Source organism: Cavia porcellus, unplaced genomic scaffold (genome assembly GCF_034190915.1).
Source record: "Cavia porcellus strain 051 isolate PalLab524CR breed Dunkin Hartley unplaced genomic scaffold, mCavPor4.1 scaffold_26, whole genome shotgun sequence".
Classification (NCBI taxonomy): domain Eukaryota; kingdom Metazoa; phylum Chordata; class Mammalia; order Rodentia; family Caviidae; genus Cavia; species Cavia porcellus.
Window position 1 is genome coordinate 41,102,952 of NW_026947509.1, and position 27,110 is coordinate 41,130,061.

The 27,110-nt window shown below is 39.9% G+C and overlaps 1 protein-coding gene and 5 non-coding genes across 7 annotated transcripts; all 6 read left to right on the forward strand.

Annotated features, from left to right (window-relative positions):
* The first annotated feature begins 1,111 nt into the window (after positions 1-1,111).
* Positions 1,112-26,927, forward strand: Nop58 (NOP58 ribonucleoprotein). 2 transcript variants are annotated; one of them, XM_063237260.1, is made up of 15 exons: positions 1,112-1,379; positions 6,511-6,587; positions 8,031-8,083; positions 11,054-11,175; positions 13,658-13,794; positions 15,898-15,962; positions 18,512-18,646; positions 19,426-19,571; positions 20,312-20,438; positions 21,852-22,015; positions 22,693-22,827; positions 23,096-23,157; positions 24,342-24,475; positions 26,189-26,343; positions 26,724-26,927. In XM_063237260.1, exons 1-15 carry the CDS (start codon positions 1,335-1,337, stop codon positions 26,772-26,774), a joined length of 1,608 nt encoding a protein of 535 aa, XP_063093330.1. In that variant the 5' UTR covers positions 1,112-1,334; the 3' UTR covers positions 26,775-26,927. The 2 variants fall into 2 exon arrangements, with proteins under 2 accessions (XP_063093330.1, XP_063093331.1); XM_063237261.1 differs by lacking the exon at positions 1,112-1,379 and adding an exon at positions 8,295-8,407 and having other exon boundaries at positions 6,505-6,587.
* Positions 5,537-5,679, forward strand: LOC111758168 (small nucleolar RNA SNORA48). The gene has a single exon (XR_002792395.1). It is a non-coding gene; the product is annotated as a small nucleolar RNA SNORA48 (small nucleolar RNA).
* LOC111758169 (small nucleolar RNA SNORD70) lies at positions 7,447-7,535 on the forward strand. The gene has a single exon (XR_002792396.1). It is a non-coding gene; the product is annotated as a small nucleolar RNA SNORD70 (small nucleolar RNA).
* Positions 8,189-8,275, forward strand: LOC111758170 (small nucleolar RNA SNORD70). Its single transcript, XR_002792397.1, has one exon. It is a non-coding gene; the product is annotated as a small nucleolar RNA SNORD70 (small nucleolar RNA).
* On the forward strand, positions 19,625-19,708 carry LOC111758176 (small nucleolar RNA SNORD11B). The gene has a single exon (XR_002792402.1). It is a non-coding gene; the product is annotated as a small nucleolar RNA SNORD11B (small nucleolar RNA).
* On the forward strand, positions 20,506-20,589 carry LOC111758175 (small nucleolar RNA SNORD11). The gene has a single exon (XR_002792401.1). It is a non-coding gene; the product is annotated as a small nucleolar RNA SNORD11 (small nucleolar RNA).
* Positions 26,928-27,110: the final 183 nt, after the last annotated feature.

Here is a 27,110-nt window from a genome sequence, read left to right on the forward strand (position 1 = left end):
AAAATACGCTAAAAGCAATGGGAATGTATCTCGATGGTAGAGAGCCCCCGAGTTTGATCCCCTGCACAAACAAACAAAAAAAGTGAGCTGGGTGTGGGCATGCCTGTAAACCCAGTATTGGGAAGCTGAGGCAGGAGAGTCACACGGTTTTGTTTTGTTTTGTTTTTTTGTCTTTTTCTTTTTTTTATCGGTACCAGGGATCAAACTCATGAGCACACGCTTGCAAGGCAGGCGCTTATGCCGCTGAGCTATCACAAGTTTTAAGCAGCCTGCACTCCACAGCGAGTTAGAACCAAGTCTGAACTACACAAACTCTCTAAAACAAAACAAATCAAAAATGAAAGGATTGGGGGTTGGGGATTTAGCTCAGCGGCATAAGCGCCTGCCTTGCAAGTGTGTGGTCGTGAGTTCGATCCCCGGTACCGATAAAAAAGAAAAAGACAAAAAAAAAAAAAAAAAAAAAAAAAAAGAAAGGATTTTGGCCCAGATGGGACACTGTAGCCGGTAAAGCCTCGGAGGCGGAACCAAGGTGCTCCATCTTCCCCGCCCCTAGAAATTTACCTGTGGCGCGAAATGAATACCAATGGGCTACCTGTGCATCAGTAATGCCCCTTAGGCTCCACCCCTTAGGCTCCTAAACTACATGTAAGCCCCTACTCCACGTGTCCGCCAGAGAGATTGCTAGACCCCGAGGGTTAGGGGTTGTCTCCCCGCATTCTTAAAATAAAGGTCATTTATATTTCATACTTATCTTTTCAGCCGCGCCACAATTCTATCAAAAAACTCAAATTGTGAAGATAATACCATCAAGAGTCACAGTGCTTCTGTCTCATCCGCTAACTTGTAACGCTGGAACTTGGAACAGTCAGCCAGACTGTTGGGACCACAGGCGTGAGGCACCACTCCGGGCTTCCCTGATTCTGATCCTGGTTCCCTCTCCCGCTTCACCTTTTCTAGTATTCGACCCAGGAGTCTCGTTCCTCCTGACCCCACGCGGTGAATTTTCAGTCCTAAAACCACTCACAGCATTTTCGTGAGCCGCCCCGCCCCTCCTGTAAAGCGGGAATATTCCGGAATTAGCTACCTTGCGCATCTTCCGCCGGAAGTGACGTCGTATCCCAGAATCCTTGGAGTAGGTGAATCTAGTATCTGCTTTCTGCCCGCTGCTGGAATTGGAACGTAGAGGCTGGGTGGTCTGATTCTTTGCGGGAAGTGTGTTCCCTTCACCGCTATCTTCCGAAACCTTAGTGGCCCTTTTGTGGGTGCAGCAGTGCATTTTGTGTAGTGGTGTAGGAGTTCGTGGCGGGCCGCGCGGCGCCCGACCCGGCCTCACCATGTTGGTGCTTTTTGAGACGTCCGTTGGCTACGCCATCTTTAAGGTAGGTGGGAGATGAGGCGGTTGGAGGGTAGAGGTCGTGCTTGGATTGGTGAGGGCCCGAATGATCTGAGGAGAGGACAAGGAGTATTCTCGGTCTGGTAGTGTCTTTTAAATTCCAGCCTCAGGAAGGCAGTGGAAGGCCACAGGGCCCGCGTGTCGGTGAACACGTGTCCGTCCGTTTGGGCCACCCGTTCGTGTTTTGCAGACTGTGACAGAATCTTGTTCTGGGTCTTTTGAGGAGTAATCAAAAGTGAGCAGAGGAGTTACCTGATGTGATTTATCACCCCCGCCCCCCAACTCAGGTTTTTCACGCTAAACCTCAGCCCTTTATTTATTTCATATTTTAATTTTGAAACAAGATCTTGCTGCTTTATCAACGTTGGGTTTGAAGTCGAAATAATTCTTTCTCAACCTTCCAAAATACTGGAATTACAGGCGTGCACCACCACACCAAATTTGTCTTTATTAAGCTCTTGTTTCAAGACTAGATGATAGAGAGGCAAGGAAGGAAGCGAAGATACTTCGCGACAGTTTGGGCAAGACAGGGTTGCTTAGATGAGGGTCAATGTGGCAGCAAATACTGCTATTTTTAAAAAAAACTTAAAGCCTTTGACAAGTTGGCCTATGGTCTGATTGTAGGGTTTTTGTTTAAATAAGATTGCTTACTGTGAATGATTTGGCCTTAGTGAAATCTGCGTTATCTACTGGGTCTGGTAATAGAATTCTGTGTTTCAAATTTTGAAGTTTAGAGGAGAAATCCGGGTGGTAGTAATCGGCTTGAGGCTTGGTTGGCTTTGGGAGTGGGGATTGGCACAGGGCCTTCCTATGTAGTTCAGGCTGGCGTTGAACTTCATTTGTAGTTCAGGCTGGCCTAGAACTCACGTGGTCTCCCTGGCTCAGTCTCCTGTGCTGAGATTACCCAGCTGCCTGGTTGTATGTAGAAGGTTTGGGGTTCATTTACAAGCTCATCAGCAAAGAAATGGTTATACCGTGAGACCATGCTGCAGGTGGGATGTTAACTGAAATTTTGAGATAGTTTGAGTACTTTCCATGTTCCAGGCAGGAAGTGGTCTTGGAACATTGGATGAAAATCAGTTTCTGTACTCTAGGTTAATGTGTTGCTATAAGATAAAAAGTGTTAGATAAAATATGTGTGGTACATTGCTAATTTTCTGATTAGCTGTCACAGTTACTGTTCAGCATGCATAACTTAAAATGACATAACTAATGTCAGACTAGACTACATAGAAATACTGTTTATTATTCAGAATTAATGGTTTTTTTTTCTTTTTAGGTGTCTAATCACAGCACACTATATACATATTTTAAAATATTGAATTTTACTCCACAAAGCTATACAATTATATTTCATTTAAAAATAAATTTAACATAATTAATAAATGTTTTCTCTGACAGGGAAGAAGTGACTAATTTAAATCTGAACATGTCTTTCAGTGGAGAATTTAGTGTTATAGAGAGCCAATGTTCACTAGCAGCTGGTGAAACTTTAAAGACAAATAGGAAAAAAAACCATGGTAACAGGGCTTAATGGAAAAAAATTAGTAGTATTAGTATTCCCATTAATATTAATAACAATGAATACAAATAACAATTAGACAACAGCAAGAATGTAGGAGGAACAAAAAATTAATGTAAACCAGACAACTACATTCTTTTTTTTTGTTTTGGATTGAACCCATGACCACCTGCTTGCAAGGCAGGTGCTTATGCCGCTGAGCTAAATCCCCAGCCCTAACCAGACAACTTTAAAGTGAATTCTTACTGATTCAGAATTAATGTTATTGGTCCTTTCTGAAATATAATAAACATGCAAAATGTTCTGGGGTTGCGTCGTACATTTTAAGATGAATAGTATAGTATGAATTACCTTAAAAGACAGAGTACAAGTTTCATAATTCCCATAATCTTTTTATTTACTTTATTTTTTGGTGGTACTGGGGATTAAACTCAGGATCTTGTGTCTGCTAGGCAAGCACTGTACCACTGAACTACATCCCCAGCTCTCCCATAACCCTTTTTTTTTGTCTTTTTCCTTTTTATCGGTACCAGAGATCGAATTCACGACTGCCTGCTTGCAAGGCAGGCGCTTATGCCACTGAGCTAAAACCCAGCCCCTCTCCCATAACAATGTTGGGGCATTTGTTGAAAACAATTTGTGCCTTGAGAACACATTACAAAGTCTTTCAGTTCTACTTACATCAAGGATTATATCGTATCATACACAATCCATTGTACTCATACACACTTAACATATAGTGGGTTTTTTAAAAATGCTTTAGAAGTTTACTGTTCATTAACAAGGTTACTTATATAGGGCAGGGTTTAGCATAGTGGAGGCCCAGGGTTCAACTCCTTGTGAATCCTTATTGGAAACAAATGCAAAGATAATATCTCTAGAAACTATACATTTACTTGTAGAATGTTAACAAAAGTTCACCTTGTGTCCCATGGTGCTTAGTGTAAGATCTTCATAGTCTTGTTCATTCCAGGGCTCTTTCCCTGTGTCATCCAATATGGTAGCCACTAGTCACACACTGTTCTTTGACATTCCAAACATGGCTAACTGTGACTGAGTTAATCATAGCTACGGTGGTAGTACTGGGGTAGCCTTGTGCATGCTAGGTAAGCACTCTATCGCTGAGACTTGGCACTTTTTAAGTTTTCAGTTAATTTAAATTTTTAGGCCAGGCATGGTGGTGCAAGCCTGGAATATCAGCACTCAGGATTATATCCAGGAAGTGCTCTGTGAGTTCGAGGCCAGCCTGGGCTAAAAGGAAGTTCTAGACCTGGTTGAACTGCATAAGGAAACCCCGTCTTTTATCAAAAGACGGATAAAAAGGGACAAAATAGTACCTCCTTGTATCCTGTCACTTCACTTCAATATCTTGTGTTAGGTATCACCTACCCTTGCTAAAGCATTTTGAATCAAGTCTGTATATTTCATTTTACTTGTAAATATTTCAGTGTATGTAACATTAGCACTAAAAATTTAATGGTAGTAATAGCTGTACACTACTTACTTGAAATGGAAACTCCCTTAAGAATCATGAAGCTTAAAATGGATTTTGTATACAGTAGTTTCAATTTCTCTGTCTGGAAATGAATAGCTTTAAATTAGAGAGAAATGAAAAAGAAAATCTAATGAGTTTTTTTTCTATTTGTCTTTATTAGAAATGTTCTCAGACTGGGGATTTAGCTCAGCGGCATATGCACCTGCTTTGCAAGTGCATGGTCATGAGTTGATCCCGATACAAAAAAAGAAAAAGTTTTCATCCAAATGTTAGGAATATAATAGCCAAAGTTTTGTTTGCTGTAATAATTTCTTTGCAAAACTTTGGCTGGTCATAAATCACCATGACTTTATTACATTTCCATGTTACTTTAACTACAGTTTAATTGATGATGTAGCTTAGTGGTAGAGTACCTGCCTAGCAAGCTTGAAGTTCCCAGTAGAGCCCCAACAAAACAAAGGAAACAGTAGTGCAGTCTTAAAATTCATTTGAATGACTTGAATGCAAAAGCTTCAGGAAAGCTTCAAGTAATGGAACTACTCACTCACTCGGTTAGCAACACTGTGTCTTGCTACTGTGCACCAGAATCCTTCTGCTGGCTAGGCATTCTTAAGTGATGGTGAATCTATGGCATAGGGGGCTGTAGGTGTCTTTGAAAGTCCTTGGGGCTGGGGATTTAGCTCAGCGGCATAAGCGCCTGCCTTGCAAGCAGGCAGTTGTGAGTTCAATCCCTGGTACCAAGAAAAAGGAAAAAGACCCAAAAAAAAAAAAGAAAGTCCTAAAGGGTTCTCCACCACTGCCTATAGCATGTGATTTTTTTATAATACCAACATTGTGTTTTAGAGTTGTTTACGGCTGTTACTTATGAATGAATGCTTTATAATTTTTCCACTTTGATTTATTGTGACCAACTTTACAAGTTCTGTGAATCTATCCAATTAAATTGTGGAATCTTTGTGTGTGTGTGTGTGTGTGTGTGTGTGTGTGTGTGTATTTTTACCGATGCCAGGGATCGAACTCACTACCACACACTTGCAAGGCAGGTGCTTATGCTGCTGAGCTAAATCCCCAGCCCCTGTGGAATCAAATTTTAAGAGTACAAGTAATCCTTAAAATGAACTTGCCACCCCCCTGGCATTGGGCAAAGAGACACCTCATTGGTGGTGTTATTCTTGTATCAGTCAGGGGCAGAGTAGACAACAGTCCTTTGTTCATCCTATCTTGATGCCTGGGTGGTGGCCAGAGCTGTTTCATGCTTAGGACACATGATAAAAAAAAATAAAATAAAATGAACTTGCCATATTTATTTATTTATTGTCTTTTCTTGAAACAGGGTCTCACTATGCAGTTCAGGCTGCTCACTTTGTAGTCCAGGCTTGTTTCAAACTTGCAGCAATCCTCCTGCCTCAGCCTCCCAAGTGCTGGGATTACAGGCATGCACCACCATGCCCGGTTTATATTTCATAATATGTTTTACAGTGTCTGTTAGATTAACCTTCATAAATTGCAAAGTATCTCAATTACAAGGTTGTTAAATATAGAGGGAAGATGAGTTTTAGAATTTATCTATTACCCAGTCCTATACTTAGGTTTGTGCCTAATACTCGGTGTTGGTGAAGGTGTAATTAAATTTGTTTTAGAAATTTAGATTTGGGTTGTGGTAAGGAAAAAAAATTAAATTTAGTACCAATTTAAGTGAAACTGATAGGATCTCTGTTGTCAAATTGCTTTTATTTTCAATGAACTAACTTCTATAGAAGCACAATATACGTGTCTATATAAAAGTTTGTTTTCTGGAGCATTGAAAAGGAAAAAATTAGAATTGATTTAATATCCATTAGGGCAGAAATGAGGATATATGCCAAGTGTATCATGTCATTTCTAAAAGTATGCGTGACGATTTACAAAGACCCAAGTTAGACCCAACACGAATTGCTTATTTGACCAAAAGTTTATGCTGGGGAACAAAACAAGTTCATTATTTCAGCAAGAGACATAGCTTTCAACAGCCTTTATTTGGTATGTATAGTACCCTGAAAATGTAACTGTATATGCCTGAGCTGAGCAATTGAAGAAAACTATTTAAATGTTTGATTTCAGGTCCTAAATGAGAAGAAACTTCAAGAGGTTGATAGTTTGTGGAAAGAATTTGAAACTCCAGAGAAAGCAAATAAAATGTAAGTCTTGAAGCTTCAGCTAATTGTTCTTAGTTGTGCATTAGAGGGGATAGCACCTTAGAACTAACATTTTATATTTGTTTAGAAGCAGAATTGTGAATTAAGTATACATTTCCATCAAAATAATCGTAAGCTAGGCCTGGCAGTGCACACTTGTGATCCCAGCTCTTGTGAGGCTGAGGCAGGAGGATCACTGAGTTCCAGGCCAACCTGGGATATATAGTGAAACCTTGTCTCAAAAAATTAAAATAATAATAATGGTAGTATAAAACATATACTACAGCCAGGTATGATGGTGCACACCTGTAATCCCAGTACTCGGGAGACTGAGGCAGGAGGATCACTGTGAGTTCAAGACCAGCCTGGGTACAAAGTGAGCTCAGCACCTGCCTGAACTACATAGGGAGATCCTGTCTCAAAAGACCAAAAAAAAAAAAAAACCCTACTAAAATAATTTAACTTTTAGTTTCGCTGCTAATATTAAATTGTGTAATTTATTTCATAGTATAGTATATTTGCTGTTTATGACTTCCACTTCTTAGCTTCCTTGGGTATAATAAGATACCCTAAAAAGGCATGCTTGAGTTGTTCAGGATTTCTTGATAAGAAAGTAAACAGATGCAAATGCCTTCCAGGCAAGCATGAGATCCTGAGTTTGATCCCCTGTACCAAAAAAAAAAAGGTATCATGTAATATTCAACTGAATATATTATTTTGTTATTTTTATTTTGTGTTTTTAGTACCAGAGATTGAGCTCAGGACCTTGCACATGCCAGGCAGTCGCTGTGCCACCAACCATATCCCTGGCCCTCAGTTTTCCTTGTTAAAGTGCTATATATGCTTTGCTGGGTTAATCTGATTCATTGTTGTCAATGATGTATTCCTGTTGGAACTGAATCTCAGTGATCTAACTCAAATATTCGTCACTACCACTGAGGCAACAATGAATTAATTTTATATACTTTGTGTTTACTTTGTGCTTTGAGACAGGGTCTCACTGTGTAGTTTAAGCTGATCTTGAAGTCATAGCCCAGGCTGGCTTTGAACTTGTGGTGATCCTTTTGCCTCAGCCTCTCAAGTGCTGGGATTACACCACCATACCAGGCCTCATTTCTTTCTACATGAAATGTTACCCTGCTCATAAATTTTTTAATGGATACATTGTGTAGTGGGTCATGTCCAGCATTAAGCAGCAGGCCTTCTTTTGAAGCTTCATGTATTGTTGTCCTAAGCATCTTTGAAAGCCTACAGCTTTCTTTGTAGGCCAGCATTTAGAAATCCAGTCATAGTATGAAAAATAATTAAGGTTGTATCCGATTCCCAGGGGCAATCAGGTTTCTTTTTTTAGTGTGTGCTTTGGAAACACCCAGTGCTGCTTTCTCAGCTTCTATCTTTTGCAGCGTCACTGTGCCCCCTATAACATGTTTCTTCTCTTAATTGTAGAGTAAAGCTAAAACATTTCGAGAAATTTCAGGACACAGCAGAAGCATTAGCAGGTAAAGTCAGAAACTAGAAGCTTGCTTTTTTTTTTTTTTTTAAATCTGGGACTTAATCTTTCTTATTGAAATGGTTGTTTGCTTCAGTTGCCTGAGTTAACCTTATTCAATGTTGTCAATGATGCATCCTTAATGCAACTGAGTTTAAGTGATCTAACTCAAATTCGTCACTACCACTGAGACAACGTTGAGTTAGCTCTTTTCACCATAGGCTGGTTTCCCCCATGTGATGAGAGGTGAGGCGTGGTTAAATTGATCTCCCTGTGGAAACCAGCAGCATAGTGCTGAAGCAGTTCAGTAAAAGCTGTTCTACAAGGGACCAAGGTAATGTGGTCAAGTACACAATGTTCTAATTTAGCCCAAGACTAAAGTAGAGAAGAGCCAAAATTCACAGCTGAAAAAAATGCTAGCAAAGCTGTCCAGGAATACGTATTTTTTAACTCAGAAATCATATCACTATTATTCAAAATTGTGGAGAATTGTTTTATACATGTACAAACTATAGAGTGCTATAAGAGTTTTATTTATATAAAGAAGTGTGGATTTTTTAAATTTTAGAAGAGTGGATGGCTTTTATCCTTAAACTAGACATCATGTGGGACAATAGACATAAAGAGATACGTTTATTAACTATGAGCAACTTCAGTAAATATTACAGGTTTGAATTTTTGTTTTTTAATAAGGAGTAGCCAAAAGAGGAAGGGTGGGTGTAGTTTCTTAAATTGTTACTGCAAATAAGCCAACTCTCAGTGGTATAATTTGTAAATGAAGAACTGTAAGCAAAATTATGGATTACAGTTGGGGAGGTTTGACAGATGCAATAATTTTGTTATTCAACCACAGGTAAAGATAGGATTCTCAGAGTGAAAACTGGGAATCTGGAAAAATATTCTAAAATATTAATAGGGCCAATTTCTTTGTCAACACACTAGTAATAGCAAGTCCTCAGCCATAAGATACATTACTGTTACCCTGGAGAATTTTTTTGGGTGGGTGGGTACTAGGGATTGAACTCATGACCTCATGCTTGCCAGGCAGGCACCTATGCCACTGAGCTAAATCCTGGGCCCTCCTGGAGAATTTCTTAAAAGGCCTGCTTTGCTGCCACAGTGGGTCTGGGTGGAGTTGTGGTGGGGTCCCAAGGAGCCTGTGTTAGCTGTTTTCTAACTCTAGAGGGCATTGTTCACATACCTCCTCTGTCCTATTGTGACCCACTTGTCCCAGAATGATGGTCAGGTACTGTAATTTTTGTCCCAGCTGGCAGGTTTTTTTTGTTGTTGTTGTTGTTACTATTTTTGTTGTTGTTGTTGTTACTTTTTTTTTTTTTTTTTTTTTTTGTCTTTTGTCTTTTTCGTTTTTATCGGTACCAGGGATCGAACTCATGACTGCCTGCTTGCAAGGCAGGCACTTATGCCGCTGAGCTAAACCCCCAGCCCCTACTATTTTGTTTTGTTTTTAGTTTGAGACAGGGTCTTCCTACATCTGCTTTTTTTTTGAGACTGTCTCACTATGCAGTTCAGGCTCACCTTGGGCTCACTTTATAGCCCAGGCTGGTCTCAAGCTTGAAATGATCCACCTGCTTTAGCCTCCCTAGTGCTGGCATTACAGGAATGCACCACCATGCCTGGCACCACAAAAGCAAGTTTTTACCATTAATAACCAATGGATTGGTCACAATGATGCGCCAGTTCATCATGCTCATGACCTCACAGTTACTTAATCCTTGAAACAATCCTGAGGTAAATATTTCCTCTTTATTATGTGTGGTGAAATTTGTTTTGTTTTGGTTTTTGGTTTTTGGTTTTTTTTGTCTTTTTCGTTTTTATTGGTACCAGGGATCGAACTCACGACTGCCTGCTTGCAAGACAGGCACTTATGCTGCTGAGCTAAATCCCCAGCCAGTGTGGTGAAATTTGATGTGAGAAATATTTTTGCATTCACTTTTAAGTAGAGAAAATGCCATATAGGTGAGAATTAAAAGTCAAATCTAAGGCTGGAGGTGTCCCTCAGTAGTAGAATGTGTGCTTCACATGTACAGGTCTCCAGGTTCAAGTCCAGGACTGCCAAACAGGAAAAATATCTCTCCAGTCCAACCTCTCTGTAAAGCACAGACTGCTCTTAAACTGCCAAAGCTTTAGATTGTAACACAGCGTCTGGCCTTGGGGTTTATAATCAGTACTTCAGTGAAGATGTATGGATGTAATGAGCTCTGTCAAGGGTCCAGGCGTGTTAGGCATGGTGGTACACTCGTGTAATTCTAACACTCAAGACTTCGAGGCAGAAAAATTGTCAAAAATTTGAGGCCAGCCTAGGCAACATGGTGAGTTCAGCATGAGCCTGAACTACCATAGCAAGACCCTGTCTCAAAACAAAAACGGGGTTCAGTTGTTGATACCTTGTGGTGCCCATTGCTATTTTATCACAGAGGAGAGTGTCACCTTACTGACTAGAGTCATTTCCTGAGAATTCTCACTGGTGGTCAGAAGGCAGTTTTGAAATAGTAAGACCAAAACTGGTCTTAGTGGATGTAAATGTACTCAAATTTTTCTTACATTGTGACAGTCTTCAGAAGGAGTGTACTCTTTTTTGATCTGATGTGGTTTTTTTTGTTTTTTGATCTGTTTTGATATGCTTGTGGGGTATTTTTTAGTCTAGGACATCAGGATAATCTAAAATGAAAGGAGAGTGACTCTTACCCAGAAAGGTTGCTATTTTATAATTCTGTTCATGGGGTTTCTGGGTTGTAGAGAAAGGAAGATTGGACCTTGTGTAGCAGCTCCTGGCTCTGGAGCAGAAATGATGGTGGGAGGATCAAATGTGGATCTGAAATATGTAAGAAAAATAATTACATAAGTCATTTACTTTCAGAAGTAAAATTTAAATACAGGGCTTTGGAAAGGATGCATTTGATTGCTGTAAGACAAGCATCACAATTGAAAATCTAAGCTAACTTTTTTTTTCCCTGGAAAGCATTTACAGCTCTAATGGAGGGCAAAATTAATAAGCAGCTGAAGAAAGTGTTGAAGAAAATAGTAAAAGAAGCTCATGAACCTCTTGCTGTAGCTGATGCTAAACTAGGGGGAGTTATAAAGGTAAGGTCAGAGACTCTTTGAGTATTGATAGCACAGAGACAGAGTGTGTGATTGGCAAGCACAGGGCCCAGCGTTTGATCTATTGCTATCAGGATGGATGGATACCATAAATGAAAAGTCATTTTCTGTCATGCTCGGTAGCCAGGTTTCACTTACAGCATACTAATTACGAAGCCTTTGTGAATCAAGAAACTAAAAGGGAAAAATGAAAGATACTCATAATTCTGTGAAATAAGTTAATCATAAGACTTTTACTTCATCTTTGTCCAGTTCACCTATCAGTTTCCACCAAGAGTAGCAGAACTAAGGATCTAAGTAATTTTTACTCATTGCAGAAAATAGAAGTGAATAATACAAGTGATAAAAATTAGCTTCAAGCCTGCTGCTGACTGGTTATGGTAGATCGTGCCTGTAGTCCCAGCACTCAGGCAGGAGGATTCCCATGAGTTCGAGACATGCCTGGCCTATATAGTGGGTTGAAGGCCAGGTTCAACTACACAGTGAGATCCTGTGCCAAAACAAACCACCCAACCCTGTCAGGGATATAGCTCAGCTGCACAGTACCTGCTTGGCAAGCCATGAGGTTGTGAGTTTGAGCCCTAGTACAAAAAAAACTGCTACTGACACATAATAGTCAGTGTACTGTATTTATCCTTTTGGTTGGGCACAAATTTTTCTTTCAACAAAAATAGGGTCATGATGTTTTAGAGCATATTTCGGAGGGCGGGTATTTGCTAGAGGTGAAACAAGATGAGAGTAGAAACACTGCAAAACCTGCTGAACTTAAAGAAGCAGAGTAGTCTAAGAACAGTTACGGTAAGTATGATATTCACCAGTTAATTATTTCAGGGGTGGTTACTTTAGATTATAAACATCTGGTGAAGTAAGGAAAGTTCATTTTCAGCTTTACATGCTGGCACATATAATCCCAGCAGTTGGGAGGCTGAGACAAGAGGCTCATGATGAGTTTGAAGCCAGTCTGAACTATACAGCAAGACTTTATCTCAAAAAAATTCATTTATATAAATTATTTCTAATGTCAGGAAATGAGGTTTCCTATGATTGTAGATAGGCTCTATATTCTTTGATGTGACCACAAGCTTTCTTCATGTTTTTCTACAGTTACTTTTTTGGTTTTTTTGGTACTGGAGAGAACTCATGACCTTGCCAGGCAGGCGCTTATGCCACTGAGCTAAATCCCTAGCCCTTTGTTTTTCTGATAAAAACTAAATTTTAGGGCCAGAGATATAGCTCAACAGCACAGTACCTGCCTAGCAAGCAGTGCAAGATCCTGAGTTTGGTTCTCATATCGCAAAAAACTTAAAATTTTAGCACACTGGGGAGTGAAGCAACATTTTCATTATCCTAAGACTGAAGTTACTATTCCAAGTTCTGCATATTGACATTAAGCTCAAGAGAATGAATGCCTATAGAAATATAGTTCAGTAAACAGTACTACATGTGATATAAAGATATCAAAAAGACTCATAGAAAGGGAATGGTGCTGAGTTGACAGATTTTTTTTTTTTTTTTTAATTGGTACCGGGGATCAAACTCAAGACCATGCGCTTGCAAAGCAAGCACTTATGCTGCTAAGCTAAATCCCCAACCCGGGTTGACAGGTTTATGGGTATCTTTAATTTTTTATTTTTGATTTCTCTATTTAACAAAATTTTACTGACTATCATCTGTATAATACATTACATATTTTGTTTGTTCTTGGAGTTGGTACGATACATAACACCCTTTGCGTGGCCATTGCTTGGCATGAGCTAAAACTGTAGAGCTGTCTGCAGAAGTAGTGAACACTACACAGTGGAAAAGTGTATAGAAAAAATGGCTACCCTATTTGTGAGTTAATAAAGATTTAACTTTGTAAATACTCATGTGTTTACATTTAGACATGAATGTAGGTTTATATTTAAGGGAGGACCTACGCTTGGAACTTTGGCTTTTCATTCAGTATTAAACTCTTACAAGTATATACCTTTTAACTTTTTTTTTTTTTTAAGAGTAGGAAAATTTATTGGGGAATAAAAATGGGAACTAGGGGGCCAGGGATTTAGCTCTGCAGCATAAGTGCCTGCCTGGCAAGCGGAAGGTTATCAGTTCAATCCATAGTACCAAAAACAGTGGGAGGGGGGCTAGGAATGAGGAGTTGGACTAGCTCCTGAGAGCTGGGAGGAGGTCTTGAGTTGATTGCCTTCCTGTTAACTTTTTAAAGGAATAAAGGAAATGTCAAAGAAATAAAGGAAATCACCGAAGAGGATTGTGTTATCATTTGCAGCTTTTGATTCATGTAGCAGGCTGTTTTCCAGAAAGTTCACTAAGTTTGAGTTCACTTGAATGTTGTTCCATAAACGTACCAGAAACTTAGACTGTCAAAAGTGAGGAATGAGTACATATAAATCAGTGCTGTTTTAACATGTAACAAATAATTTGAGGATAACTTTTTACTTTAAACAAAATACACGTTTTGCAGGAAAAGTTGAATCTCAGTTGTATCCACAGTCCTGTGGTTAATGAGCTGATGAGGGGAATCAGGTCACAGATGGATGGATTAATCCCCGGAGTCGAACCACGGGAAATGGCAGCCATGTGTCTGGGATTGGCCCACAGGTAGGAATTACTGGAAGAGGGCTTATTTATGTTCCACAAGCGCATTTTGTGAAAATGTTAAAAGTACTAATGTAACACAGTTCAATTATGTAAGTACAGGATGACCAAAACTTGCATGGCCATATAATCCCAGCACTTAGGATTTTTTTTAATATGACAGGAAATATTGTCATTTTTATAATAGGACAGGAAATATAAAAAACAATTTATTTTTATTTTTTATTTATTTATTTTTTTTTTCTTTTTCCTTTTTATCGGTACCGCGGATCGAACTCACGACTGCCAGCTTGCAAGGCAGGTGCTTATGCTGCCGAGCTAAATCCCCAGCCCCCATAAAAAGCAATTTTTATCAACTTTATTCAGTATAGGAATTGACTGGTTGAAATGACACCTGATAGTCACTGTGCAAACAAACACAGCCCAAGAGATGCTTAGGGTAAACTGCTAAGAGGTTAATTTAATCTTCATCACAACCTTAGGAGAAAGATGCTAACATTATCTCCTTGAGGAAACTGATGCCCGAGTTCAGTGTACCTGGTAAGAGGTAAGGGCAGGATTTGTACACACAGTCTGGCTCTTGTCTGCACTGTGATTTTCTGAGACAGGGTCTCATGTAGCCCAGGCTGGCCTTGAGTTGAACTCTTGGGACTCCTCCCCCTTCTGAGGACTGGGTTTATAGGCCTGGCTACCATGCCCAACAGTTGTTTGGACTTTTGAAACTTCATCATAGGAACATGCCACGCAAGAACTGATGGCCCCTTCCATTTCTGTGTCTGCTAAGTCATGTGCTACTCCTCTACCCACTTGCCAGTTCCCAAAATTCTCTTTATCTACTGTGGTGTACTTGTTTGGTATCACTGTGAGTCTCATTTATAATGAATTTGCAGGATAAAGCAAAAAGAAACACTTTATCCCTCTCATGTAACTATGTGTCCCTTAGCATATGTTACTGTTACACCATCAATTATCAAAAGCTTAATATTCTCTGAAACTGCATTAAAAATTGGGAAGTAAAAGGTTATGGGTAGAGGTGTCCAGTTCGTGAACTTAATTCTTTCCATGATTCTGGTCTCAAACAGAAGAATTTGTGAAATGAAGCACCACTGTAATTAAAACCTATGCAACTTGGTAACCAGCACATTTGTGTGTGTGTATGTGGAGACAGTTTCACTGTGTAATTCAGGCAGGCCTTGAACTCACTTTGTAACACAGGCTGGCCCCCAAATTGCAACAGTTCACCTGCCTAGCCTCCCAAGTGCTAGGATGGCTTGTGCCAGCGCACCTGGCCATAAATATTTTTAGTTACCACAGGTGTAAGGTAACCTCGGTTCCCAACATCTAATTCATAAAAGGTAGAGAAACTGAAAATGACCTATGGTGCTCGGAATAATGTACAACAAAGAATGCTGAGGCCAAAGTGTAAATAGTGTCAAAGTTAAGAAAACCTTGCATATGATACTGTTCCTCAGTAGCTTTCTGTATTCCAACCCATGTTGGAGTCCGGTAGTATTTCTTCCTTTGGGCAATATAAAAACCTTAATGTCTACAGAAAAATCACATGATTTGTCATTCACATATAAACTTTTTTGTAACAAGATGAGCATATTTTTATTAAGTACATATTTTCTCATCTTGTGCAACACATTTGTATATAACTAGTTTTTCTTAGGAAAACTGAGAAACTTGCATTTTTCTGGTACCGGGGATTGAACTCACCACCTGCTTACAAGGCAGGTACTTATGCCACTGAGCTAAATCCCCAGCCCTGAGAAAGAAACTCTTAAGAGGAAGTTGGGTTAGAAGCAGGGGGGCTGGAGATTTAGCTAAGCGGCATAAGCACCTGCCTTGCAAGCAGGCGGTCATGAGTTCAATCTCCGGTACCGTTAAAAAGTTAAAAGAAAAAAAAAAGAAGTTAAGACAGAATCTGTCTAGCTCTGTAGGGCAGGCTACCTGCAGTCTTCCTGCCCTAGCCTCCTAGGTACTGGGGTTACAGGTGAGTGTCACCATTCATGGCTAGGGGAAAATAAAAGAATTTTAAGATGGGAATTTAAATGCTTTTCCTAGATGCTACTTTGTTAATTTGGTTTTCCCCACTCTCCCCAGCCTGTCTAGATACAGATTGAAATTTAGCGCTGATAAAGTGGATACAATGATTGTTCAGGCAATTTGTAAGTATAACACATGGTGAAGTTTCTTCTCTTTATCTGTTCTTTGTGGTTTTTTTCTTACTATTGAAATGGTCTGGGGCTAGGGATGGCATAAGCGCCTGCCTTGCAAGCACGCAGTCCTGCATTCGATCCCCGTATCGATTTAAAAAAAAAAAAAAGAAAGAAATGGTCTGTTGAAAGAGAAAGGAGGTGAGCTAGACCAGTAACCCTAACCTTTTAGACCCTCAGTGATAATGCTCAGCCAGCTGTGGCATGTGTGCTATAAGTTCACCACCATGGAGTTAGACTTCTTAGTAGGTAGCATGGATAAATTGGAAAAGCAAAGTACAAAAGGAGAGCTGGCAACCCTTTACAGTGGGCCCCTTAAATTCCTGGTTTTTAGAGCATTTGCAAACTGAAAAATTGAGTTTCAGATGTCATCTGAAACTTGCCTATTTTCTTAGTTAAAACTTAACCCTAAATATGCCTTGTTTCCTGGTTATGTAATTTATTTTAATAAAATACTATAATAAAGCTTTAGAAAGTGCAGGACATTTTGGTGGGCTCATAGGTCCTTAAGAAGAATAAAACTAATACCTTGTTCTGATGTGGAAATGCTGGTGCATCAATCAGAGATGGGGTAACAGGGAGCAGCCAGTCAGCAGCAAGGAGAGCTGAATAGCGCTCGGATTATTGGCTACTTGCAAACCTCCCACCAAAACAAACAAAAACAATTGCGTGGCCAACTGCAGTTTCAGAGAAGAATTATTCTAAGGAAAAATCTAAAGGACTGAGATTGCTTTGTGGGGGCATACTGTATTTGATTAGTGGGAGATAAAATGAATCATATTACACATGCAAACTAATTCATTTGTCTTTTCCATGAATAAGATTAAAACTAGGACAGCACCTGCCTGATGAGCACAAAGGCCCAAGTTCAATTCTTGGCACCAAAAGACAACCTATAGGTAGAATTATACAGTGGGTGTTTTCCGATTTTTTTTTTTTTTGTCTTTTTCCTTTTTATCGGTACGGGGGATTGAACTCACGACTGCCTGCTTGCAAGGCAGGTGCTTATGCCGCTGAGCTAAATCTCCAGCCCCTGATTTTTTTTTAACCTTTGGTTTTTGTTTTGTTCTGTTTTGGTTTTTTGTACCAAGAATCAAAAACTCAGGACCTTGGGCCAGGGATTTTAGCTCAGTGGTGTAAGCGCCTGCTTTGCAAGTGCACAATCGTGAGTTCGATCCCTGGTACCAAAAAAAAGAAAAAAAAACTCAGGACCTTGTACTTTGCCAGGAAGGCCCTTATGCCCCTAAGCTGTATCCCTGCCCCTGACCTTTGTTTTTATTTGTGTGTTGGTTGGTTGGTTTTGGCACCCCTTCGTAGTCGGGTTGAGTCTTATTACCCACAGCTGCTGTATGTGTACTGGGCAAGTGCTCTCCTACGGAGCTTCTTTTTTCACTCTTTATTTATACAGGGTCTCATTTATTGCTAGGCCATCCCTGAAATCATAGCATTCTTCCTGCCTCAACCTCCCAGTTGCTGGGATCACAGGCGTATACTACTGTGCCCAGATGTCTTTTAATTGGTTATTTTGAGTGTGGAATCATCTTTTAGGAACATCAGTAGCATTTTCTACTTTCTAAAATCCCTGTAATCAACAATTCGGGTGCTAGATAGATACCTAAGAAAAATGAAGTTAGGCACTGAGTTCCATGTACTAGCACACCGTGTTCATAGCATTGTTTATTGGTTTTGTTTGTTTGTTTGTTTTGTTTTTTTTGTCTTTTTCCTTTTTATCGGTACCGGGGATCGGGCTCACGACTGCCTGCTTGCAAGGCAGGCGCTTATACCGCTGAGTTAAATCTCCAGCCCCCAGCATCATTGTTTACAGTGCTCAGATACCTATTAACAGACAAGTGAATCACATTTACGGTATCACACAGCTTTAATAAGAAATGGTGCTCTCAGTGGGATATGTTGGTGCATGCTTGCAAACCAGCATTCAGGAGACTGAGGCAGAAGGATTGCCAGGATTTTGAGGCCCACCTAAACTACATAGTGAGTTCAAGACTAGTTTAAAATAGTGAGACCATGTCTCCAAAAAAACAAAGAGCCAGGAATGTAGCTCAGTGGCTCATTGCCTGCCTGGGAAGCACAAGATCCTGAATTTGATTTCTGGCACCCAAAAAAGAAAAAAATACTGAAGACTGAAAGGGTATGAAGTTGTAACGTATGAGATATGCCTTAAAGTCATGCTAAGAAATGAGACAACTACAAAAGGACAAGTATCACATGACTCCACTTACACAAGGTATCTAGGATAGACATTCATTTAGGAAGACTAAAAGTAGCATAAAAATAAGTGAGAGGTGGGAAGAGAGAGTTGTATTTTACTACATCTGAGATTTTCAGTTTTAAGAATGGTGAAAATTTCTGCAAGTGAATAATGTTAATGGTTGCAAGATATACAAATGTGCTAAATGCCACTGAGATACACATTTGCAAAATGTTTAAAGGTAAATTTTATGGTTGTCTATTACCACATTCCTTTTTTTACTTTATTACAGCCTTGTTAGATGACTTGGATAAAGAACTGAACAACTACATTATGCGTTGTAGAGAGTGGTACGGCTGGCATTTCCCAGAATTAGGAAAAATTATTTCAGATAACTTGACATACTGCAAGTGTTTACAGAAAGTTGGTGAGTACTTTGTTTATCCCTTAAGATATTTGAGTTTGAATATGTCCCCAAATGTTAAATTTTTTCCCTAAGACTTCTGGATTTTTTTTTTTTAATTTATATTGGAGAAATAAAGCTGTTTTAGATTTCAAAATGAAGTAAATTTTAACTTTAATCAATGCCTGCAACAGAGAGCAGCTTCCTTTTTGTTTGTTTTGCTGCCCTTTTTGGAATGATTTTTTTCTTAAAATAAATTGGCAATAAGTGTCAGTGAAGTTGGTATTTATAAGGGTGATCCGAGATTGAAGAATTATGAAATATGTTTATAATATTGAGTACTAGTACTGAGCATAGCTATCTATGTTACTACTGTTACATTCTAAAATTGTTAATAAATATGAGTTCGGTGGTCATTACATTACCATATTATCATCCCCCAAATAGTTGGCTCTAGCTTCATTGTATTGAAGCTGTTATATATATTTCATTAATCTTTGCTGCCTTTTTGAAACAAGTGTCTGTGGACTGTTTTGTTTTTTGTGGGGAGGGGGCAGCTTTCACTAGACAGTTCAGGCTGGCCTAGAACTCACTTTGTATTTGTAGCCCAGGTTGGCCTCTAACTCACAGTGATCCTCATGCCTCAGCCTCCTGAATGCTGGGATTACAGGCTAGGTCAGGTTTGTCCACTCTTTGTTTTATGTAGACATCCTTTTCATTGGCTTATCTCTACTTCTCATTTAGACTCTTTGGTAGGTTTTATGATTTGTTGAGTGATATTTTCCCTCTGATCCTTTTCATAGGTGATAGGAAGAACTACGCCTCTGCCACGCTTTCTGAGTTGTTGCCAGAGGATGTTGAAGCTGAGGTGAAAGCAGCTGCGGAGATATCAATGGGAACAGAGGTTTCCGAGGAAGATATTTGCAATATTCTGCATCTGTGCACTCAGGTGAGCTACAACCACATATTGTCCAGTGGCAGCCTCACTGTGCTGGTCATTGATGATGGCGATGATGATTTTTACATGTATTGTTCACCTGATGACAGTATGAGAGTGTTCAGTCACTACCTCATCTGATGCCATCTCAGTTTATACACTGGGGGAAGAGTGGAAAGACTACCATGACGTAGGGCTGTTTTGGGGATTTTTTGTTTTGTTCATTTGCTTGCTTGTTTGCTTTGTGCTGAGGATTGAACTTACAACCTGGCGCTTATCAGGCAAGCGCCTGAGTCACTGAGCTAAATCTACCTGGCCCAGTGAAGTGAATTTTGAACTAGCTTTGGTATGAGTTGAGTGAAACCCAGTAGGAAAAGTAATGTTAGGAGTAAGTCTACCTAGGGTCAGTTAAGTACTCTGATAAATTAAAGCTCTAATGGGAACTGTATTTGCTTTGTTTGTAGTTGGGCCCTTATGTCAGACAGGATGGTACTCACCGTAATCCCATTACTCAGGAGGCTGAGGCATAGGACCATGACACAGGAAGTCCCTGTCAGAGAAAAAGAATGAACAAAATGAGTTTTGTGGTGTTGCCCAGGCTGACCTCACACTTGTAGGCTGACCATCCTGAGTAGCAGTAACTGCAAGTGTGTGTTGCCATCCCCAGCTGTTGGGATCCAGTGTTTTAGATGTGATTTTGCACTGTTTTTATGCATGGTTATTACTGACTTTCTCATGGTGCTCTTTGTCAGGTGATTGAAATCTCCGAATACAGGACCCAGCTGTATGAGTATCTCCAAAACCGAATGATGGCCATTGCACCCAATGTGACAGTTATGGTTGGCGAGTTGGTTGGAGCGCGGCTGATTGCTCATGCAGGTGACAGTTTTGATGTAATTTGTTTTTAAATCTCTAAACTACCATTATTAAAGATAAAAATGGCCAAGTGTTCAATGATGATTTTTACTTGTTTGCCTGATATCCTTTTGGACAATGAAGGCATCTTTAGTCACTACCTCTTCTGAGACACTTGTGGTCCATTGTTAGCAGTTCGTTATGGTTAATTAGAATAGTCAGATGGAAATGAAGATGAGCATTTTCCTAAGAACTTAAGGGTTTGGAGCCAAGTATGGTGGCGCACACCTGTAATCTCAGCCCTCAGGAGGTGATTATCTGTTTCTTTGAGTTATTTCAATGTAGTTGACTGGAAAACATTTTAATCATTTTATAATAAAATGTAAGATACATGTGATAATACTGTAAGAAGAGTATGTTATAAAAATTACTGTAATTGAAAACCTGCATATATGGAGTATTTATATTGCTGGAGACATTGTTATACTATGTCACAGATAATCTCATTGTGTATCATCTACATCAAAGTCTTTTGGCTGGCACTTTTTTAACTACCTTATTTGTCAGAGATGTAGTCCACTAGCATACAATCTTTGGTACAAGATTGTGATCCTCTGAGCTGGTTTCATTGCCTGTACCTCAGCTTCATAGTTAGAGCCACACATGCAGCAGTAAAAGATGGATAGACTTAACAAAAATATGACTTACTTTAAACCTATTTTTTGCTGCTTGAGTTACAGCATTGGGTTTTCTGAGAAAATACACTCAGAATATTATGCAGTAAATCTTAAAGCAGTCTATATGCTTCTAGGCCTATCATCGCTTCCCTAATCCATATCTGAAAGAAAGGTAAATAGAGTGAATAATTTATCATATAGTTATCTTACTGAGATACCTAATACATATTTAAAGCCTTGGAATATTCGATGTGCAAGTCTCAGGAAATGGGGCCAGATTGGTGTAAGTATAAATGTATATGCTCTCTGCCTGCATAGCTCTTAGGGTCTGCTAATGCATGGAGAATAGAAGTGCAGTGCTTACCTCAGATAAATAAGTATAGCTGAGCTCAGTTTGTTTCAAACATGCACCACAAATCTTGTGTTAGAAGTTATAAGTGAAATGTTAGGATTTTCAGGGGATTCAGGATAGGACTGCAGAGTGTGTATTGAATGAATTTTATGTATTACTGTAGCTTTAATCATACTAAAGGTCTCCTGTTTAATATGAGAAAGGATTGTTGTTTTTGTTTTGTCTTTTTGAGATAGAGTCTCACTAAGCGGTTTAGGCTTGCCTTGAGGTCACTTTGTAGCCCAGGCTGGTCTCAAACTTGGTAACCATCTGCCTGCCTCAGCCTCCCGAGTGCTGGCATTACAGGAGTGTGTGACCATGCCCAGCTCTAATATGACATTATTTATCACTATTTGCTTTTTTTTGTAGGCTCTCTCTTGAATTTGGCCAAGCATGCAGCATCTACAGTTCAGATTCTTGGTGCAGAAAAGGCACTTTTCAGAGCCCTCAAGTCGCGGCGGGACACCCCAAAATATGGCCTCATTTATCATGCCTCCCTCGTGGGTCAGACGAGTCCCAAACACAAAGGAAAGGTGAGGGCTCTTCCTCACCCACACTTCTCCACTCCTGGTTGTAGTGTACATTAAATCTGTTATTCACCTCTTTCTCATTAAAGAGAATGGTGTATTGCTTAGACACATTTTTTTTACAATGAAAGAAAAGATTAAAAGGAATTGTTGCTGGTCCTGCTAGAGCTGTTTTGTTTTATTGTGCTTCTAGGATCCAACTGTAGGTGTACACCAAGAGTATTCAGTTTGCAGGAAACCAGTCTTAACATTTATAGATTATCAATAGTAACAGCATATATATGGCTGCAATTAGCAAAGGCTCCATCGAATCCTTTAACAACTGGAAAGAGGTATCTGTGTTTTACAGTGATGAAACCTTAGGCTTAGACGAATTGGAAAAGGATATACTTGTTCTGGAAAACCCTAAGTTTAGAAATAGTGCCATTGAATAGACACTGAGCTAATTCTAGGAGTGAACTCTTTAAAATAAGATCTTTTCATCCACCTAAATGTTGATGATATAAAACCAGTTGTTATGTGGTGGCCAAGACTAGGAAATATATTAATACTGCTGTAATTCCTTATTTCAAAAGATCCTAGAATCTGATGTGATTTGCTGCAGTTTTCTTATGCATGAACTGTGATGATTTTTACATTTTCACTTGAAATACAGTTGATTTCTTCTAATATTATGCTGTTAGATTTCTCGAATGCTGGCAGCCAAAACTGTTCTGGCTATTCGTTATGATGCCTTTGGGGAAGATTCCAGTTCTGCAATGGGAGTTGAGAACAGAGCCAAATTAGAAGCCAGGTTGAGAAGCTTGGAAGACAGAGGGGTAAGCATCCTGTCCTGCCTTCTGCAATGTTAGCAAACTGAGTAATCTAGGAACTCGAATACTGCGTGTTCTTTTGTGATACATTTTATTGTGTATTCGAGGAGCTGATGTGTGGTTAAACAGTACTGGGTTGCTGTTAAAGGCAATGCTGTTCCAAGTAAAAAGCAACAACCCTGACAGTGGCCTTTTGCTGGTCCATTGGTTATCTTGACAGTGTATTACAATGGGACTCACTTAGAGCTGACTAACAGTTTTCTTTTTTCCTTAGATAAGAAAAATAAGTGGAACGGGAAAGGCATTGGCAAAAGCAGAAAAATATGAGCACAAAAGGTGAGTACATTTAGGGAGGGTGGGTGAACGTTTTATTTTGATGTTATGCCAAATTTTTTACTGTAATATGCACACCTCAATAAGCCCATGATCTTTGTTAATTGTTTGATGTTATGTATGTTAGTTATGTCATGTTTATGTGAGAAACATGGAAGGCTAAAGCATGTGTCCCTTACTTTGTTGTGTGTATGTGGTTAGAGTATAAAATCTAAGCCATTTTCAAAGTATAGCACTGATGAACCACATCACACCTGCACTTTTTCCATGCCGCTTTCTGTATTGATATCTAGTTTACTCATCCACACATACTGTATTCAGCCATGTCAGTTTTGATAGTGTCATTTATCACAGAGGTTTATAGAGTTAACATGCAGTGAAACTGTCTAGAAGAAGACAAGCACTGGGTGTGGTGGTGCATGCCAATAATCCCAGCACTTAAGGCTGAGGCAGGAGAATCACTGCAAGTTAAATGCCAGCCTGTCTCAGAAAGACCCAAAAAAAAAAGTTTGTAACCTATAAAAGTTAACAGCCAGCCCGTGGGTATAGCTCAGTGATGCAGCACCTGCCTGGCAAGTTCAAAGTCCTGACGTTGGTTCCCCATACCAAAAAAAAGTTATCAGTCATTCATCTTTGGGTTAAACTTAAAAATAGCGCATTCTCTTGCCTTGTTTCAAAGCAGTTTTTTTATACTCTAGTGCCAGTGCACAACTTAATGTTTAAAACAGTTATGGTCATTAAATTTGAAACATTCGGTATTTTAGTATTTAGAACAAAAAACGCATGTCTATCCCCTATCCCTCTATCTCCTAGGGTCTCATAATGAAGACTTCTTCCCTGAACTTAGTTTTGCCATTTTGTTCTATTTTTTCATTTACTCACTTGCAAGTTCAATTGATTCCGTTTTATCCTCTGTGGTTGTAAAGAGATTTTTCTCCATTGGTCTCTATCCTTGTTTCCTGTGTAATGGGAACTGTGTTGATTATGAAATCAGTTTGTTTAGCTCACCTCTTCTCTTGAATGCAATTAGTACCTTTACCTTTTAGAAACTTTGTATTAGTCTTGATAAACTGTAGAGTCGATAAAATGATACAGCTGTGTGAATATTTTCTCTAATATTCTCTTTTGAGAATTATTTTAGTGGTAGATGTTTATGGAGATTATCTAAGATGCCTTGGCTTTTTCAGTGAAGTGAAGATTTATGATCCCTCTGGTGACTCAACACTTCCAACCTGTTCTAAAAAACGCAAGATAGAACAAGTGGATAAAGAAGATGAAGTGATTGAAAAGAAAGCCAAAAAAGCCAAGATTAAAATTAAAGGTTAGATTTTTATTTGTTTAAATGATGCACCTGTGTTTTACCACGTGTCCTGGAATTTAGGTTCAGCAGTATGTGCTGTGGGACAGAATGGCGCAGCGTGGGTTTTCTTGACAGCTATGATCGTGGAGGGGCTGGGCTGGGGACTGGCAAGCTTGAACCTGATCACTGGTGTCACCTGTGGTCCTCAAGCTCCCACCTGTTCAGGAGAGCAGCAGCAATGAACCTTTCAGGGCCCAGGCACATGGCCACCACAGATCCTACCTTCCTTCCCAAGCATGCGTGTGGCTTCCTTGTGCACACCATGGCATGTGTGTGGTGGATACTCACCACTGCATAGGGCATTACAGGGGGACTCATTCAACTTAGCTTCTAAGTGCTCTGTCATCAAAAGTATACTCAGATGTGGGCTACATACCTTGATGAAGTTGTTTAACCTGCATGTCCTCACTGCAGAGTAAGTAGTTCCCTAACCTATTATTGCTGTTTGAAATGTTGAGGTGCACGTTTGACCCTCAACAGTGCAGTGTATCCAGAGTTAACGGGACTCAGTTACCGATCCATGGTTCCCTATCTCCTAAGTGGCAGTTCCCATCACTTAGCCTCTGAATCCAAGTTGGTGCTTCTGCTGCAGATTCCTGGCCCTGCTGTGAAAGCACAGTGCCAGGGCCATATCGCGCACCAGCTCCATTCTATCTCCATGGCCTCTCTGCTGTGCTTTTTCTACCTTGCCAGTCAATTTCTCTTCACTGCTCCCTGTCTTCCCCCTGTCCAAATCCTCGATATCTTGCCTTTGCTCTTCTCTCTTCTTGGGATATTATTCCCAGGTACATATCTCATTCGCTTCTGAAAAGCAGTTTCCTGGAATGTCTGGGTGACTGCCCTGCCCATCCCTAACATTGCATTTCTTGCTGCTTTGTTTGTTTTTGTTTCTGCTTTGTTTTTTGTTGGTACTGGGAATTGAACTCACAACTTCATGTTTGCCAGGCCAACACTGTGCTGCCGAGCTATGTCCTCAGCTCTCTCACTTTGTTTTTGACCTTAACACTAATTACTATCTATAATACGTGTCTCTTCACCCTGCCTATAAAATAAAATTTAATAAGATAAGAGTTTTAAATACCATTAAGAGCCAGGTATAGTAGCACATGTCTGTAATCCCAGAATTTAGGAAGCTGAGGCAGGAGGGATCACAGTGAGTGAGGCTGAGCTGAATGACATGACAAGATGGTATCTCCCAAATGAATGAATAAATATGCTTAAGTTGCCAGATAAAGATACTGAGTTTCACAGAGGCTAAATTACTTATATTTAAGTGAAGTATAATGTTGCATGCTTATAATCCCAGGACACAGGAGGCTGAGACAGGGGGATCTGTGTGAGTCCAAGGCCAGCCTGCACTGCAAAGGGAGACACTGTCTCAAAATGTAAATGAATTCATTACAACAGTAAAATAAATCCAGGTCTTTGGAGTGCGTTCTCATAACTAACAGTGGGCTTAGTAGGAAGGGGACCTGTTTTGTAGTCTGTTCCTGAGTCTTGACACCTGAGCATGAGACAGTCGCAGCATTTCTCGGTGAGCTGTGCTGTGCATCTCTAAAGTGGGTATGCTGGGAAGATCACCTTGAATGTCACTCATGATGAACTGAATGCTGAATGGTGGAAAATCGTAATTTTGCAAGGAGCAAATTCTAATTGCATGGTGTCTTTTTCCAGTTGAGGAAGAAGAGGAGGAGGTAGAAGGAGAGGAGAAAGTACTAGTGGTAGAAGAGGAGACGTCCGTGAAGAAGAAGAAGAAGAAGGAGAAGAAGAAGCACATTAAGGAAGAGCAGATGTCAGAGGAGGAGCCCAGCAGCAGCACAGCACTTGCTGTAAGTCTGCTGGTCTCACTCCGCCTCCCAGGCGGGGCAGGGCAGGGCAGGGCTCTCTGTGGGCCAGCATAGTGCAGCCTATTGAGTAAAATGCCCACTCCCCCGTGCTGCCTCCAGAAGGGAGCAGCTTTCCTAATGGAGAGGTTGCAGGGTTTTGATCCAAGGGTGCTAGGCCTCAGAGCTGGGGCTCACACTAGGCAAGTGTCCCATCCTGTGTCACACCTGTACCCCAGAACTCACTCTTTTGGGAGTACTTGTGACATTTTGGATTTAAATCTTGCTCCTAAAATTGACTGCAAGAAATGTAGGTTCATTTTATGTAGAAAAGTTATTACATGTACAATTACAGCTCATTCAAAAGCCTTGTTGATTATTTCTAGAACCTAGAGAAAAAGAAGAAAAAGAAAAAGAAGAAGGATGCGGAGGACTGATTGGTGGGGCCGGGTCCTGTGTGCTGATCCCGTGCCTGGCAGGCCAGGGAAGGGTCCCCTCAGCTTTCCTCAGTTGGCGCTGTTGGCCTGGTGATGTCTTCGTGTCTTACTTAGTCTTTGATATGCAAATAAAATTATTTTCTTTTTATTAAAGCGATTCTGTGGTGTTTTACATTTTAGGTAGACAATCTTGGGTCTTCCTATATTTGATTTGCAGTCTGGTGTTTATTTTGATCATTACACAGAAAAGTGAGCTGTTAATGGTAAGTGAGAAATGTAACCTTTAGAAAACCATGACTGGATGGGTTACTGTACTTTAAAAGCCTAACTAATGTG

Bases quoted from the DNA above. Each gene is read 5' to 3' on its own strand.
- Nop58 (XM_063237260.1), top strand. From the start codon at position 1,335: ATGTTGGTGCTTTTTGAGACGTCCGTTGGCTACGCCATCTTTAAG. The intron at 6,588-8,030 runs GTAAGTCTTGAA...TCTTAATTGTAG, and splicing joins CCAGAGAAAGCAAATAAAAT to AGTAAAGCTAAAACATTTCG. The intron at 8,084-11,053 runs GTAAAGTCAGAA...TTCCCTGGAAAG, and splicing joins CACAGCAGAAGCATTAGCAG to CATTTACAGCTCTAATGGAG.